Source organism: Stigmatopora nigra, chromosome 8 (genome assembly GCF_051989575.1).
Source record: "Stigmatopora nigra isolate UIUO_SnigA chromosome 8, RoL_Snig_1.1, whole genome shotgun sequence".
Lineage (NCBI taxonomy): Eukaryota > Metazoa > Chordata > Actinopteri > Syngnathiformes > Syngnathidae > Stigmatopora > Stigmatopora nigra.
In genome coordinates, this window is record NC_135515.1 from 14,419,704 (window position 1) to 14,437,603 (window position 17,900).

General features: G+C 37.5%; 1 protein-coding gene across 1 annotated transcript; it reads right to left on the minus strand.

The window, feature by feature from the left end:
• Positions 1–3,049: 3,049 nt before the first annotated feature.
• On the minus strand, positions 3,050–17,628 carry tbx2b (T-box transcription factor 2b). The gene is made up of 7 exons (XM_077723156.1): positions 16,864–17,628; positions 15,994–16,261; positions 15,326–15,472; positions 14,974–15,050; positions 13,451–13,608; positions 8,752–9,320; positions 3,050–5,027 (listed from the first exon to the last, which is right to left on the minus strand). Exons 1-7 carry the CDS (start codon positions 17,217–17,219, stop codon positions 4,677–4,679), a joined length of 1,926 nt encoding a protein of 641 aa, XP_077579282.1. The 5' UTR covers positions 17,220–17,628; the 3' UTR covers positions 3,050–4,676.
• Positions 17,629–17,900: the final 272 nt, after the last annotated feature.

The following is a 17,900-nucleotide window of genomic DNA, read 5'->3' on the forward strand; positions in this document are numbered from 1 at the left end:
GACAGAGAGAGAGAGAGCGAGAGAGAGAGCGAGAGAGAGAGAGAAAGAGAGAGAGAGAGAGACAGACAGAGAGAGAGCGAGAGAGAGAGAGAAAGAGAGAGAGAGAGAGAGAGAGAGAGACAGACAAAGAGAGAGAGAGATAGAGATAGAGAGAGAGAGATAGGGTTATATAGTTATATAGTTATATAGTCAGAATGTTTTTAATGACATGGAAAGGCGTGCTACATTATGACCAATCAGCAACACGGTGGGTTTAGGGCAGTGTATCCCAACCTTTTTTGAGCCGAGGCACACTTTTTGCATTGAAAAAAATCTCAAGGGACACCACCATCTGAAAATGTCGCCTATATTTATAATAGTTATTCTCATCAAAGTTTTATCAGCAGAAATCGCATCAGAAATTATTCCAAAATCTAATTTTTCACAATGACCTAATGTCACGAAAATTTAGCCTGTGGACCCTGAACAACTTCCGGTTTGAGTGATGCAAATAAACAAGTAAAGCTATTGATCGCATCATTTTATGATTTTTCTCTAAATATTACTTAAATCTCCTAATATTCCGCAAAAAAATTGTGCTCACACAGACTTTACGTCGGCAAAAGTTGATGCCCTAGAAACCAGACAACCTCCGTTTCGACTTAGAGAAAAATAAGCAACAAAATTACTGTTTCACAACTTGAATCAAATAATAGTATAATCTACAATTTAACGTTCGTCATATTTTGATTTGAACCTTGCAATAGTTCCATTTTAATCTCCTTATATTCATATTAATTTTTCTCTCTCAATATCACATTGTATGACTTGCAATTTCCCACGGCACACCTGACCATCGCTCACGGCACACTAGTGTGCCGCGGCACAGTGGTTGGGAAACACTGGTTTAGGGCACATTATGTAAAAACCACAATTCATACATCAACTTTGCTTTCAGCTGTAACAAATAAAAGTTGAGTTTACACACAGAAGGTGAAGAAATTCAATCACTCGTCTATTAGGATCCGACAGTCATTTCTTTCCACCATAAAAATAATCTACTCTCTATGTTGCATGGTTTGGACGTACCGAGAGACTCTTAACATACACACACACACAAACTTACGCACCCACAAATTACACTTTATATAGATTATACATTAGTGGTACCCGAACTTAATTAATTGGTTCCCTAAATTGTTCCAGAACTTGGCCTTTTTGTTATCAGAGGAAGCTTTCAAATTGAAGTAGCATAAAGTGTTCTACAATATTTAAGACTACCTCCACATCCTTTAACAATGATAAAAGTATACATATTTTCATGGAATATGTATGCAAACGAATGTATGTGTATGTAAAAACAGAAAAGATAATTATTTTGAAAAATATTTATTAAGCCATAAAATTAAAATATATTTTCCATTGGAGTACAAATGCAAGAGGCTGTGGAGTAAACAAGGTGGCCCGGTGACGCGAGTGGTTAGCTCGTTGGCCTTACAGCTCTGGGGTCCTGGGTTAAAATCCAGGTCACGTACAGCCAGGTGGAGTTTGCATGTTCTCCCCGGGCCTGTGTGGGTTCCCTCAGCGTACTATGGTTTCATCCCACATTCCAAGAACATGCATAGTTGACTGATTGGACGCTCTAAATTGCCCCTAAGTGTGAGTGTGCATGGTTGTCTGTCTTGCCCTGTGATTGTCTGGCCACCGTTCCAGGTTGTCCCCTGCTTCTGGCCCGGAGTTAGCTGGGATAGGCTCCAGAACCCCCGCGACTCTAATGACGATAAAGCGGTTTGGAAAATGAGATGAGATGGGCGGAGGAAATATTCAGTTACATCAACAAAAAGTCGCTAGCCATACCACTAGCAGAACAAAGACAAAGTCGAAAGTATTTTGTCTAGCATATTTCTCACTCTCTTTATTGCGTTCACATTGCGTGGTTAAGTATCGCATGCAAATACAATCTCACAATTAGAACCCAATTTTTCTATATGTAGATATCCACAAAAACACACAAGGGGAGGGGTGAAGGAAGGCAAGCATGCATCTACATATCCATGTATTTTTCTGATAATTGAGTGATTTGAATGATGACAATTGGCTAGTCTGTCTCAACTAGTAATTGCTACTGTTTCGCTTATTTTTGTCAGCCTTACAAAGTGTGAATAAACTTTTGACTAGTCGAGGCCTTATGAAAGCATCCTGTCACCAGCCGTTAGTTGACTCTTTGATCAGCCAGTTAAGTGATTGATCTAGACAAATACATTTCCCATGGCTGGGAAAAGTATTTGGGTGCAGGTCTTTTCTATTCATTGTACATAACGTGGCAAGCATGTAACAGTAATTGAATGAATGTTTAGTGATTACCGTCTTAGAAAAAAGAGAAAGCGAAGAAAGGGAGGGGGACAGAGGAGGAGGTTGTCTCATTAATTGCTAGAGTTGGCAGGCAGGCGACAGGCACCAGGTCATGGACAAAGGGCTGTCTGCAACTCCTCACCTCCCAATATTTAACCCTTTGTGCACCAACAGCAAAAAAAATTATTCGCATGAACAGAAACAATGCATTAAGCAACAATTCAAAATAAGCAAGTGGTTATAACAATTTATATATATATATATATATATATATATATATATATATATATATATATATATATATATATATATATATATATATATATATATATATATATATATATATATATATATATATATATATATATATATATATATATATATATATATATATATATATATATATATATATATATATATATATATATATATATATATATATATATATATATATATATCTATATATCTATATATCTATATATATATATATATATATATATATATATATATATATATATATATATATATATATATATATATATATATATATATATATATATATATATATATATATATATACATACATACATATATATATATATATATATATATATATATATATATATATATATATATATATATATATATATATATATATATATATATATATATATATATATATATATATATTTTTTTTTTTTTAAATAATGATTTTGAGAGGTTGAGCTACTTCATATTTAAAGAAACTCAGTTGTGTGTTAAACGAATAACCTTGAGCACAGGTGTCCAAAACACACACAGAAGAGCTGCATTGGGTACAGGTTTACTGTCCAACTAATGAAGAGGATACATTTTAACCAATCTGGTGTCTTAAAACTAATCAACTGATTACAGTCCGGTGATTTTTGTGTCATAAGAAATGTCATTTGTTAAACAGTCCACGCTTGATTAGTTAGAAAAAAATCATGTACAATCTGTGGCCATCTGTGGAATAGTTTGGAAACCCCAGGTCTAGAATACCGTGACATTTAATTAGTAATCTTCTGATCTAAAACACAGCAAGCCAACATCTAAATAATAAGCTAATACGTCAGGAAAATGGGGGCTCTGTTATCCCTCAATTTGTAATTAATAGCAACAATGCACCACCCTCAAATAAGGTAATGTTATGGTTGTCACATGCCCAGGGTGAAGTAAACTGAGTATTTTTGAATTACATTGAAATCTTTATTCATTCATTTTCTTAACCGCTTATCCTCACAAGTGTTGTGGGTGGTCCTGGAGTCTATCCCAGCTAACTACGGCCACCAGGCGGTCAACACCCTGAATTTTGTGGCCAGCCATACCCAATTTAAATTGTTCAACCAGCCTACATGCATATTTTAAGATGTGGGAGGAACCCACGTAAGCCCAGGGTGAACATGAAAACTCCACAAAGTTTGGACGGACCTGGGATGAAACACTCGAACAAAACTGCAACACTGACGTGGTAACTATTTTCCCACGGATTGCTTAGAACTTTTCATTTTATCTAAAAATATAATTTCAACTTTAGACCAAATTTGGCATACACCATTTTCAAAACATTTTAAATTGCACAACAGGGTTCAGTAGTGAGGTGGAGTTAGAAAGAAAAGTATTATATTCACAATATATACAGGCTACTATACACAGTTGAATAAATTAATACCAAGAACACATCGTTTTTAAGCACTGTATTTACATATTTGTATTCATTAATATTAGATTACATAAATAGACCACAAATTGATTTTTTAAAAACAAATTACAATTTGAATCCACTTAAAAAGTATGCAGCTTCAAAGTGGATAAATAAAACTAGGGTAAAGAGTTATATTTTAATCAGTATTTCATTTCATTATCTTTTTGCCAAGTATTTGAATCTGGAAATCAGAAAGAGGGATCACCTGAACAAGTGGTCAGAAAATCACTTTGCAAATTGAGACAGACAGCCTTTCACCCACACATTCATAATTAGGGGCATTTTAATGTGTTCAACCAGCCTACCATGCTTGTTTTTTGGATGTGGTAGGAAACCGGAGTAGTACCCACAAAAACCCAGGGAGAACATGCAAACTCCCCACAGGATGGTCCTGAACCTGGGATTGAACCCTCGATTTCAGAGCTCTAGTTTCAAAAACACTAACCCCTTATCTACTGAGCTGCCTGACCCTAGTTTTATTTATTTATCATAACAGAGGAGTTCTCAGTCCGCAGGATAAGGCTTATAAAACTGAGAGGCATATCACTTTGTAGAATCTTCAGTTGAACGTGGCTCTCTCTGGCCCTCGACACCATTTAAAAGTCTCTGAATATTCTTTAATTCATTCAGAGTCTTTTGTTTTAGGAGATGTGTCTCTTTTACAGGATCCTTCATTTTCGTAGCTGTGATAATCTATAGCTGAACTGGATTCTTTACTGCATGTTTTGGATGATTCAGAGCCAGAGTTGAGGCTACATTGCAGGTTGGGTGTGAGCAGGGTAGAGGTATGAGACATAGTAGATAATGGGAGCTGGTAGGGGTTGAAGCGCACCAGTGGTCGAGATGCGGCAAGAAAAGGGTTTCTGGACAGTGGGCTGGAGTTGCTGGTCGCTGGGAATGTTGAGGCTGCAGCTGTTGCCAGGTAGGTGTAAGGATAGGGAAACCCACCCAAAAACCGAGGCATGGGGATGCCCTGAAATACAACAGCATAAATATGTTTATAATATGTCTAACCCAAATTTACATGAGTTAATCCAGGGGTGATCTACTTTTCAAGGAGTTACCCTTCCAACATCTACCCATTTTACAGGCCACTGAAAATGCTCAGCAATTATTTATGTTGATATACCCTGCATTAGACCCTATCAACATGTATTGGAGCAGCACGGAACGGGGGTTCATGCTAAAGTTTAATGCGGACATGTCAAACTCACAAGAATGTAAACTAAGAAGATCGACAGAGGGGAGGGATTAAATTGTTATTGTTGTGTGATCTACCAATATTTCCTTGGCGATATACCGACAGTTCCTTGGCGATATACCGATAGTTCCTTGGTGATCAACCAATAGTTCCATGGCAATCGACCAGTAGATCGCAATCCACGTAATGGGCATCCCATAGTTAATCAAATAATTCCGTAATCTTGTTTGCTACTTGTTTTACACTTGTGTGAATTCGGGGACAATATTCTTTATTTCTACGAATTCTTTAACTTTTAGCGTCTAACGAGACTAGGGGTATTGTTGAGACTGTTCATTAGGATGAGAATTTTTTTGTTTCATTGAGTAACCTCTAAGCTGGGCGGAAGCTGAGTGGTTAGCATGTCTTTCTCGTAGCTCTAGGGTCCTGGGTTCAAATACAGGTTGGTCCACCTGTGTGGAGTTTTCAGGTTCTCCCGGGCCTGCATGGGTTTCCTCCGGGGACTCCCATTTCCTCATACATTGCAAACATTTCATTGGTTGGATCTTCTGCTTTATCTACAATGCCATGTGTCTACATTGTCTAGCTCCTCGCTTCCCCATGTTTTCCTTAGTCGGGTTTGATTTTCGTTATTTCTCGCCAAGTACCTTGTTATTTTCCCTGCCTCCTGCCTACGATATTAAAGTTTTGTCTGAGAACCACTAGCCTCGTCCTCGCCTGCTTCCCTGCAATTGGGTCCTATTTCTCGGGTCCTCCCCTCGACGTCTTGCCAAAGACGTAACAGAACGATTCGACCAGCATGGACCCAGGAGGAAGCCACTGACGGTCTCGCCGACGCCAGGCATCCAGGTCACACTGCAGCGATTATTATTATTGACTAGGAGAGAATACTCCACTTCCATCGCCCGCTGTTCATCGCCTTAGCCATCTGCATTCGAACTCCGTCTATTCATTTTCCCAAGCTATCATATTTTTCTGATTGTGAGGACGGTAATGAGCTAATTGACTTGTGGGTTTGAGATTTGGACTCGGATCGGACCCCCCGTAGAATCTTGACCACACCTTCTCCAATGACTCTGACCGGGATTCCTAGCTGGCCATCTGCAATGGACTGCCACAGGACGATGTTCGTTTCTTGACATTGCTCTTGTGCAGCTGTGCGTCCTATAGAATTAGTTTCTGTTATGTCTATTTAAACCACACCAATAGTTATTTCATTGATGGGGAGGCTCAGGTAGGAGTTCCAAACACCAACCTGACTTGTCTGTGGGTGTATGTTTAACTTAAGTACATCATGTTATAAAATAATACAAAACAATATGGCTAGATGTTGCAGGATATACAAGAGCAGTTTATATGGCAAATTTAATCATTCCATTGTGGATCCCGAAAATTAAAAGCTGGTGTCTAGGGTTTCCGATTTCTCAGTCACCCTAAAAAAAACAGGTCAATCAACAAAAAAATATATCGATTTTTGTTACTGCGTCTGTGTAAACGGCTTTCAAGTTTGAGAGATGCTAAATCTAAGGGATGGGATCAGAAAAAGAAGGGATTGATATTTTACGACCGCACTGCTCATAGGTTACAATAAAATTACATCGCACACATATTGACCTTCTTTTTTTTAATTTTTTTACACATTATAGTTCAACTGCACCTTATCTATGCTGTCCAGCATCTACGAATCAAGGTGCCTTAGAAGGGCAGAGAGCATTATAAAAGACATTGCCGGCGACCACCACTTCAACTTGATGGCCTCTGGAAGGCGCTACAGAGCCATAACAGCCAAGACAAACAGACTCAAGGACACTTTCTTCGGAAGAGCTGTCACCATACTGAAGTGCACCTTGGACCTAATCCGGTAGACAAGACTTATTACTCCTACTAATACGATTTATTTATTATGTTGGCCACTTATTTATCTATTACTATTTATTGAATACCGTATTTTCACGAACATTCGGCGCATCACATTTAAAGGTGCAGTATCAGTAACGAGTGCCATTTCTGTAATTGACACACATATACAAGACGCATCACATTTAAAACCGCGTCCACTATATGGTGCTGTGCTAAAGGGAATGTCAACACAACAGTCCGATAGTTCAGCCAAACGTTATTAATAGATTAAAAATCAGATTTCTGACAAGTTTATTCACTCCCAACATGAATAAACAACAGTTTTCTAAGAATTTTCTCCAAGGTCAAAGTATTACTATTTTCATGACACGGCAATAGCATAATAATTCATGTTTAAAAAGTGGGCATCTCACCAAAGTTGTCATTAATTGAGTCAGTAATTTCTGCCTTCTTAAGCCCGGACCACAGTTGAAACTTCCACTGGGAATGACGAGGAACATGGAATTAATCTGCTCGATCAACCGAAATGCAATGCCGTTTTATATATCTCAGCATTCACTAGCGCACCGGAAATAGTCTGGGGCTGCTTGACGTAGTTGCCCCAGCTGAAGAGTAGAGTCAGGGGTTGCTTGCCGTAGTTATGAGAGCTGTAGAAGTTGGTGTACCTTCTCCACTGATTTATTTTATTTCATTGTGATAATAATTTTAGTATAGGTCCATATATATGAAGGGCACTGGACTATAAGGTGCCCAGTCTATTTTGGAGATAATTTAAGACTTAATTGCGTCTTATAGTCGTGAAAATACGGTATATATTTATCATGGCGATATATTTGATGATTTATGTGTTTGTTGTTGCGTTCATTGACTTATTGAATAGTCCTCTCTCAACAAAACCTTGGAACTCATCCTAGACCTGAGACAAAACAAGCCTGCTCTGCTCTTCTGACCTCACTAAGACTACTTATTTATTGATTACTTTTTTGTCCGTTTGTTGTTGTTATTTGTGTTAAAAGCTTTAAATCTCATTATGCTTTTATAATGACAATAAAAGCATTCAATTCACTTCAAGAAATAAATTAACTTTCATCTCCAAATGTTACAGCTTTTCTCTTGTAATGTTAAGACCTTTCTTTTATAATATTATGATTTTATTCTCATCGTAGTACAATGCATTTCTTCATTCTCGGATTGTTTACACTTGAATCTCATAATATGATGACTTTTTTCTCCTAATGTAACAATTTTAATCTCGTAACGTCAAAATGTTTAACTTCAGTCTGTATGTTCTCGTAGGCCTATCATATTGTAATATTATGTACTCCCTGGAAGCTGGAGTCACATGAATTAGAAAAATTAGTCTGACTGGCTGTTTCAACGTCGTCACTGAAATCCCCAGGCTTGGGGCACAAAAATTAATTGCGTGACTTCCCTGGGCGCGGGCCATTTTGTCAAACTTGCAACATCAGCATTGCCGGTCGCCTGGCTGTCAGTCCCCCTTCCACCAGCAATTACATTGAATTCGTATGGGAACCAATCATGCGATGAGAGAAAAATTAGGCTGGTTTTAAATGCAGGATTACCGTAATTATCTAGCCTAATTGTGTAGGTGAAAAGGTGAATTGTCATACTTTACCTGAGAAGCAAACATATGCCGGGAGAAATTGTAAGCATTGGGCTTTCCTCCTGTTCCATGTGGACAGAGGTTGCTATTCCCCAAACCACCTGCACCAGACACAGAGGCCAATAAATGCCCCATCCCCATAGCAGAAAGGGCTCCTGGGGTAATGGCAAATTGCCCTGGATGAAATAAAAGTGGTGATCCATTGTGTAGAGGGTTAAAGAACTGATGGCTGTGTAGGCCAGACAGTGCCAGGCTTTGTAAATGATTTGGGTTGAAGTGCAAAGGGCTTTCAGTCTGGACCATGAGTGAGCAAGTGTCCCTAACAGCAGTGATGCTCCCAGCCTCAGGGTCCTTAATCATTTTTGCAGTGTCATTTTGATTCCTGCTTCCAGGTTTATCTTTATCCTGGCTCCGTGTACTGAAAGTGGAGTCATCCTTCATTTCCATATCAGGTCTTTCCCTAATCCTCTCCTCGAGACGAGGGATAGCTGACAAAGCTTTAGTCCCCAGGCTGTTGGAGCTTATGCAGCGCTCACTGTGATTGTCAAACTCCTGATCACTTTCAGTGCATATTTTCTCATCTAAAAAAAAAGGAAAAATAGTAATGTTTGCATGAATTTTATATAATATTAAATATTAATTCATTTATTTTTCATACAGCTCATCCTTGAAGGATCATGCGTGGTGCTGGAGCCCATCCCAGCCAACTATGTGCACCAGGCGGAAGACGCCCTGAATTGGTGGCCAGCCAACTGCAGGGCGCATGGAGACGGACAACCGTCCACAATCATACTCATACTTTGGGCAATTTTAGAGTGTTTAAACAGCCTACCCTGCATTTTTTTGGGATGTGGGAGTAAACCAGAGTACCTGTAGAAATCTTACGCAAAACTGGGGAGAACATGCATACTCCAAATAGCAATGTCCAATCTTACAACTGTGAGGTCGATGCACTAACCACTCATTCACCGGGCCGTCCATTGGTGACAATTGATGATTTAAATATAATTTGCCATGAAGTCAGTTGAAAATGCATTTGCACAGCAAAATGATGAGGTACGTAACACCAGCATTTTGGGCGAGGAATAAGGCAGCGGCACAATTAAAATGTCAATATATTTGGATAATTCCCTGCTGCGACCATCAATTTACATTCTTTTTACATGACAACAGTGTGGTTTAAATTCATTGAAAACAATGTAATGGGGAGTTCTCCACCAACTTACCAAACCGGCACCCGTGAGGGCTGTGGCAGCCGGCAACTAAATTATGAAAAACAGAGCAGGACTTCAGACCCACCTTAAGCCAAGGAGGCCACAGGAGGAGCCTTAGGCTTCTTGTTTTGTAATAAAAGTAAAATTGGAATTTTTGAATAAAAAAAACACAATCTTGCTTTAGCCTTTTAAGGTGTTAACTGATTGACCACCCCTCTCTAAATGTAACTCGTAGTGTTAGCGTAGCACTCATTATTTTGGAATGTGACAGGAAGCGGACGCAAGCCTGGGGAAAAACTCCTCACAGTGAGGACCCATTTAGGATCGAACCCTCAAACCCAGAACTGTGAGGCCGACACAATAACCACTAATTCACTGTGCCGCCCAATTTACTACCAACTAATTATAAATAGTATTTAAAAACGAATCAATTACTCTTTTAACTCATGGGCTACCATAAGCGGTGCTAGACTTCCAATTCATTTGAGGTTGGCGGCAAACAATGATATATTATAGATACATCGTCAATGGCAGTGAATGAGTTAAAGAGCTATTTTTTTAAGAATTGATTTACTCCATAGTCCATAATCGCACAAACTGTTCCAATTTGTTTTTATTACAATTTTCATCGGCTCTGAAAATTGGCCAGGTGTGACTGTTCATTCAATTAATTTTTCATTTATTTTTATAATAATTAAAATAAATGTTGGGAGATTATTTTGTGAATTATCAAACCCAAAAATAATTGCTAAATGTATTAATAAAAGAAAAATAATTAATCAGTGACTAACCAATCGTCAAGATAGCCGAGAAAAAGTTAGTTAAGAGAAAAATAAACGTTTGGAACACTTCTATTGAAAATAAATTTCCAGACATTGAGGGAAAGCAAAACTGATACATGCATTAGATTTATAGAACAAAACAATATAATCCGATTTTCATTTTGACATTATTAGTATGATGAAAAGGTGTCCGCTCTGCTTATTTATCTGGACTAACTACAGCTTCAACGAGGACAATCAGGGCATTTTCATCTCAAATTACCGAGAATAAAAGTACAAAGTATTAAAGAAAATAATTAAAATAAAATACACTTTAATAAAATTTTAACATACTTAATCTTTACTGTTTTATGCCTAGGACCTTGGAATATTGAAGAATAAGGTCAAGTTTAGCTGCTGATGGCAAAAGCAAGGGGTGCATTTTTCAAGTGTCCAGAAGCCCACAGAAGATCAAGAAAACACATACATGTACTATATTTACCGGCCTGCCCAACATACACATTGAATAGGCTTCTGTGCGATAACTCGGAGCTGGAGGAGGACTAGTTCAGTCAGTCGGGAGTAGTGAACAGCAAAATCAAGAAACGCGGGATACACCGTCAGCTTTATGTGCACTTGAAGTTCACACGTTTTAATATATTTTTGTGTTCTGTCAATATCATTTGTATTTCCACATAGCAATTGTAGTTATTGTTCCCGAGACTGTAAACTTTGAGAGCTTGTCAGAAATAGGAGTTTTGTTGTTTCGAGCTGTAACACTTATTTGTCCAATGAAAATCACATGAGTCAGTGTGTTCTGCGTAGGTGCAGCAGAGTTGACAGATTGGGCAAAATCCCCGCCGGATTAAGCGGGTTATATCTACTGTGTGATTATTTTGGAGTCTTTGCAATCTGGCAAATTTGGGCGCCAGCGCGCCAGTGGGTCATGATCATGAGTGTCGATAGTCCCTCGTGTGCATGAGATTTAAAACGTTAATATTTATTTCTCTAAAGACCGGGCAGTGAGTTGCTACCAGTCCATAGTTGGGGACCGATGCAGTACATTCAGTACTGGTTGTCAGTTAATCGCGTAGCATGATGAGGCAAACAATAATTTACACTGACACCCATACCAAGGGATCATTTTGTCTTCAATTAGCCTACCATGCATTTTTGGGATGAGAGAAAAAAAAGGTTCTACCCGGAGAAATTCCACAAAGACACAGGGAGAAACTACAAACTTCACCCGGGGAGGCAAGAGACCAGGATTGAAGCAAAGATCTCAGAAGCATGAGGTGAATGTGAAAATCATTTACCATCGTGGTGACATAATAAAAATTAGTTGGAAGCGGTAGTTGGATGATTATTTTTAAATTCTTAAACGGTTGTCTATATACAGAGTGTCTCAAAAAAATGTACTCACTTTTAGAATAAAATGTACTCACTAAAGGTTTTTGGGTCTTTCTAAAAGTGAGTACATTTTTTTGAGACACCCTATATATACTATATATTCACACATTCATAACATTGTTTGATATTCAGCTCACCTAATACAATATTAAATATTATGAGTACTAATTACCAAGGCACACTTAAACTGTAACTCTTCTTCACTGTCTTAAGCAGGGGTAGGGAACCTATGGCTTGGGAGCCTTATATGGCTCTTTTGATGCGTGTATATGTCCCCGCTAACCTGTGTGGTGAAATATAAGAACTGCTGGTGAGAGACATAAGTCCCGAATGCACCATAGGGAGCGTCACATATGCACTTTGGCGCCGACACTATCTCTAGTGCCTTTTTAATCATAATTTCCCTTCATTATACTTTTCTACGTACATACTCATTGATACTTATTGATTAGCATCAGTGAAAAAATGATCTCAAAGGAATTCAAATACTTTTTATACTTTCAAAGTGGTGAAATGATTAATAAATGCACACATTTTCATGCATTTTTACTTTTAAATTCTGAGGCTCTGAAGGAGTAATGTTTGAAAATATGAATTGTTTCTGACTCTCTTTGTCAAAAAGGTTGCCAATCACTGGTCTAAAGTATATCATAAACACTTAAACTGCTATCGGAAATAACATACCGGAACATTGTAGGTTATATAATCCGGAATCAAACCGACTTTAGAGCAGTTTGACAGTTTTCACATGCGTGCGATTTGAACTTAATGTTATGCGATTAACGTTTTTAAATTCCGCTAAAAAATTTACTGTAACGATTACAAACATGTATCTGTAAGAGACCAGATATACCAAGGCCACCTTCTAAATCACAACATTTATTTAAATAATAATAATATGCTATGAACACCTCTGCTGCCTTTACTCAGCCAGTGTTGTAGTCAGCCTAAAACTAGAACAATTGTCACATATAATTTGTTAATGAATAAGTAAATAGGTATTTTGTCAACCAATGTTGTGGGTTGAAGAAAATAAAACATTTTGATGCAGAGAAGGATCATCACTTTCTGGCAATGTTATAAAAATCAGCATGCTAAAGCGGAATATTATTGAATTCAGACACTGCGTGAATCGGTAATGTACCACACTTATGACGAGGTCGTTAACCAGTTAAATTGTAATAATGATCCTATTAGCTGAATTTGCAAATTGCACTTTCACTTAGCACTTACTTTAACAGACTACTTCGTGGACGTAGAAGATTACATGTGTAAATAGTTAGTGCTATTCAATCATCTTCATAAAAATAATAAGCAACCAATTACCTAGAGTCACCATGTTCAACTGGAGTGGACTTGTATCCACTCCCAGCGGGGAGTAAAGGGCATTTCGAGCAGTCGAAGTTTCACTTGAAGCTTCTGAGTCCACGCCATCCCTGCCCTGATCCTCAAACATTCGCAGCGAGGACATTGTCAGTTGCTTCCTGCAGAAATCATCAAAAACAACAGCAATGATAAAAAAAATAATAATAACGATAACCATAACCACCTCCACAACCACAACAACAGCCACAGCCACAGCCACAGCCACAACCACCGCGATCACGGCAGTGACGCCAGTGAGGGCAGTGAAGGCAGTGAGGGGAGTGAGGGCAGTGACGGCAGTGACGGCAGTGACGGCAGTGACGGCAGTGACGGCAGTGACGGCAGTAACAGCAGTGAGGGCAGGGACGGCGGTGAGGGCCGTGAGGGCAGTGAAGGCAGTGACGGCAGTGACGGCAGTGACGGCAGCGAGGGCAGTGAGGGCAGTGACGGCAGTGAGGGCAGTGAGGGCAGCGAGAGCAGTGAGGGCAGTGACGGGAGTGACGGCGGTGACGGCGGCGACGGCCGCGGCAACGGCGGCGACGGCTCCGACGGCACCGACGGCAGTGATGATAGAGACAATGATAAAGACAATGATAATAATTATGATGATAATCATGATGACGATAATAATAATTATGATGATAATCATGATGACGATAATAATAATTATGATGATAATGATGATGACGATGATAATAATTATGATGATAATAATGATGACGATGATAATGATTATGATGATAATGATCATGACGATGATAATAATGATCACGACGATGATAATAATGATGATAATGATGATAATAATGATGATAATAATGATGATAATAATGATGATAATAATGATGATAATAATGATGATAATAATGATGATAATAATGATGATAATAACAGTGATAATAATGATGATAATAATGATGATAATAATGATGGTAATAATGATGATACTAATGATGATAATAATGATGACAATAATGATGATAATAATAATGATAATAATGATGATAATAATGATGATAATAATGATTATAATAATGATTATAATAATGATGATAATAATGATTATAATAATGGTGATAATAATAATGACAATAATGATGTTAATAATGATAATAATGATGATAATAATGATGATAATAATGATGATAATAATGATGATAATAATGATGATAATAACGATGATAATAATGATGATAATAATGATGATAATAATGATGATAATAATGATGATAATAATGATAATAATGATGATAATAATGATGATAATAATGATGATAATAATGATGATAATAATGATGATAATAATGATGATAATAATGATGATTATAATGATGATAATAATGATGATAATAATGATGATAATAATGATGATAATAATGATGATAATAATGATGATAATAATGATGATAATAATGATGATAATAATGATGATAATAATGATGATACTCGTAATAATAATAATAATAACAATAATGATAAATTACCTTTTCTCCCTTCTCCCATTCCCAGTGTCTCTAAACCCTTTTGCAAATGGATTGTTGTCAATTTTAAGTTGCGTTATCTGGTAATGACATGAGGAAGGACACATGGTTAAAATGAAGCAAAAAAAATAACTGCCTTGGCAAGATAACTTTCAATTGATTCAATGTATTATGATACCATTAAAATTTGTCAGAATGAATTAGAGAGGCCCAACTGTTGGACAGGCAAGTAGTCCGATTTTCACAATAAATAATAAACCAAATAAGAGGCGTTTATTCCCTATTAAAAAAAGGAATGCATATATGAAAAATAAATTATACAAATAGAGGCACACCCGTGTACACACTGGCTCACCTTGTCATTCTGATAAGCTGTCACAGCCACAAAATCAGTCTCTGGAAAGACGTAAGTCCTAAATGTGCTATAAGGGAGTTTCAATATATCGTTGGCCCGGACAATGTGGAACCTAGGCTGATACTTGTGCATTGAATTTAAGATGGTCTACACAAAGAAACAAGCAAAACATATTTCAGTTAAACAATTGACAGATGCTATCATATATTTAGATACATTTTACCAGACTTGTGTCTAGTTTTTATATGCAACCTTAATCATCAATAAACAATACTGAATTGAAACGCTGACACTCGCAAGCAAATAACAGTGCTAAATGCTTTGAATCCTCAAACCGCAAATCTAATAAATTGTTTTGCTTTCATTAAAAATATTTTGGTTAATTCTGCTCTGTGTCCTCAGCACAGCATTTGTTACATCAACAAAACCACACACACACATCCAGTTCTTAGGTACGATTTTCAAAAGGTAATATATTGTGGAAGCATTATTTTTTATTTTTATTCATATGAACTTTTCATCAATATGCTCACATTAGATGTATTATAAAACGGATTATCAAGGATACATAATGTGTACCTTGTAGTCTGTACTTTTTGTGAGTAGAAAATATGATAATAACAGATTAATGTAAAAATATAAAAATATCAAAGATTTGTTGTACTCACAAATCCGTGTTTATCTGATATGTTATTGGTGAGCTTGAGTTTATGAAATGCAACTGGCTTTGCCATCCACTGCTCGCCAGTGGCTGGGCTGTCGGGGTGGATGTACATTCTCTTGGGCATCTCAGGGTCGGCCTTTCCCGCGACCATCCAACGGGAATTGTGGAACTTGTAGCGGCAGTCATCCGCTGCCACGAGGTCCATTAGCAAAATGTATTTTGCTTCTTTATCAAGTCCATTTATCCGTACTTTGAAAGGTGGAAACATCCTCCTAATAATAACAAGAATAATAATAAAAAACTCATTTAAATTATTACAAACCCTATAATTGAAAATATAAAAGTTGCGAGCAAACAAACACTGACATTTTAAAAGTAAGAACTGTTGTCTGAATTTGTGGATGCATCCTTGCATGTCTTTCAAGTTGAATGTTGCAATAGACTGGCTACTATTAAACTTGTTGGGGGTTGTTTTTATTTTTTTTAATATACATTTATTCATTCATATTTATTTCTGAACTGCATTATCATCATTAGAGTGTGCTGGAGCCTATCCCAGCTGACTCCGGGCCAGAGGCAGGGGACACCCTGAATCAGTGGCCAGCCGATCGCAGGGCACAACGAGACGGACAACCATGCAGACTCACACCCTTACCTAGTGGCGTTTTAGAGTGGCAAATCTGCCTCCCATGCTTGTTTTTTGGAATGTGGGAAGTGGACCGACCTGGATTTGAATCATGGACCCCAAAGCTTTGAGCCCGACACGCTAACCACTAATCTGCCGAGCCGCCTATCTTTTAAATATTTTAAGATATATATATGAAGAAAAAAAATACAATGGTAAAATTCTTAATTTCACCTCTTGTTGTCTTACCTTCCAGACTTAGTAATAACCATTTCTGTGCCGAGTTTATGAAACTGGTCCCAAAGATCTTTGGCTTCCAACGTAGCTTTTGGATCATCATCCCCTTCCTCTTCGGGCTCCAGAGTTTTGGTGCTGCAGAGTTGAGCAGACTGGTGGTGGCTGATCATCGGGTGAAGTCCCGTTTCCGTCGCAGCTAAACTATGCTCCGGGATTGACTTGGTGAGTGACCCAGGGGGGAGGGTTAGCCCTGGGAAGAAGGAAGGCTGACTGGCCGCTAAAAATGCAGACATGGGAAAGTCGGACATCCGGTGCATGTGAAAAGGTTGATAAGCCATTGCGGTCCCCATAAAAACTGAATCTCTCATCAGTGCATTAAGAAAATTCTCTACTTAAAAATAAATAGATAAAATATTAAAAAAAGAAAATTCGAAAAAAGCTCTTTTGTCCACTTCCCCTTCTTCACTTTTTTTCGGCAACAAAATAATAATGATTATAATAACTAATATAAATAATAATGATAATACTAGTAATAATATTAATAACAATAATAATAATAGTAGTAGTAATAATAATAATAATAACAATCGGACGTTTATCAAGTCGATGTTCTCCTTGCGTCTTCCCAAGTCCTTATAGTCTGGCCCGAGCAGCGTAAACACATTCCAGTCTTAGTTTCCCTTTGAATGAAGAAAACTGTTGAGCTCTCTGATCATCCCACAGTGACAGGAGGCCCGTGTCCCTGTCCACTGCGCGGTCGTGTCACATATCGCTCCTGTCTCAACCCTAACTCTAATGAATCAAGCCCCGGTGATTGCTGATTTTACAGGCCAATTGTGGTCCTTTTAAGGCGTGGCTTAAAACTCGTTGGTCAGGCTATATGAGAATAGTAGAAACATAGAGGTGTCAAAGGCATTAGTAGTAGGAAAACATACAAAGTAAATAGAAAATTATAACCAATAAAAATATAAAAATAAATAATATTTATAAACAAAAAATCGCAAATAGATCCACTCCTATATAAAATAATAATAAAAACATAATTATTA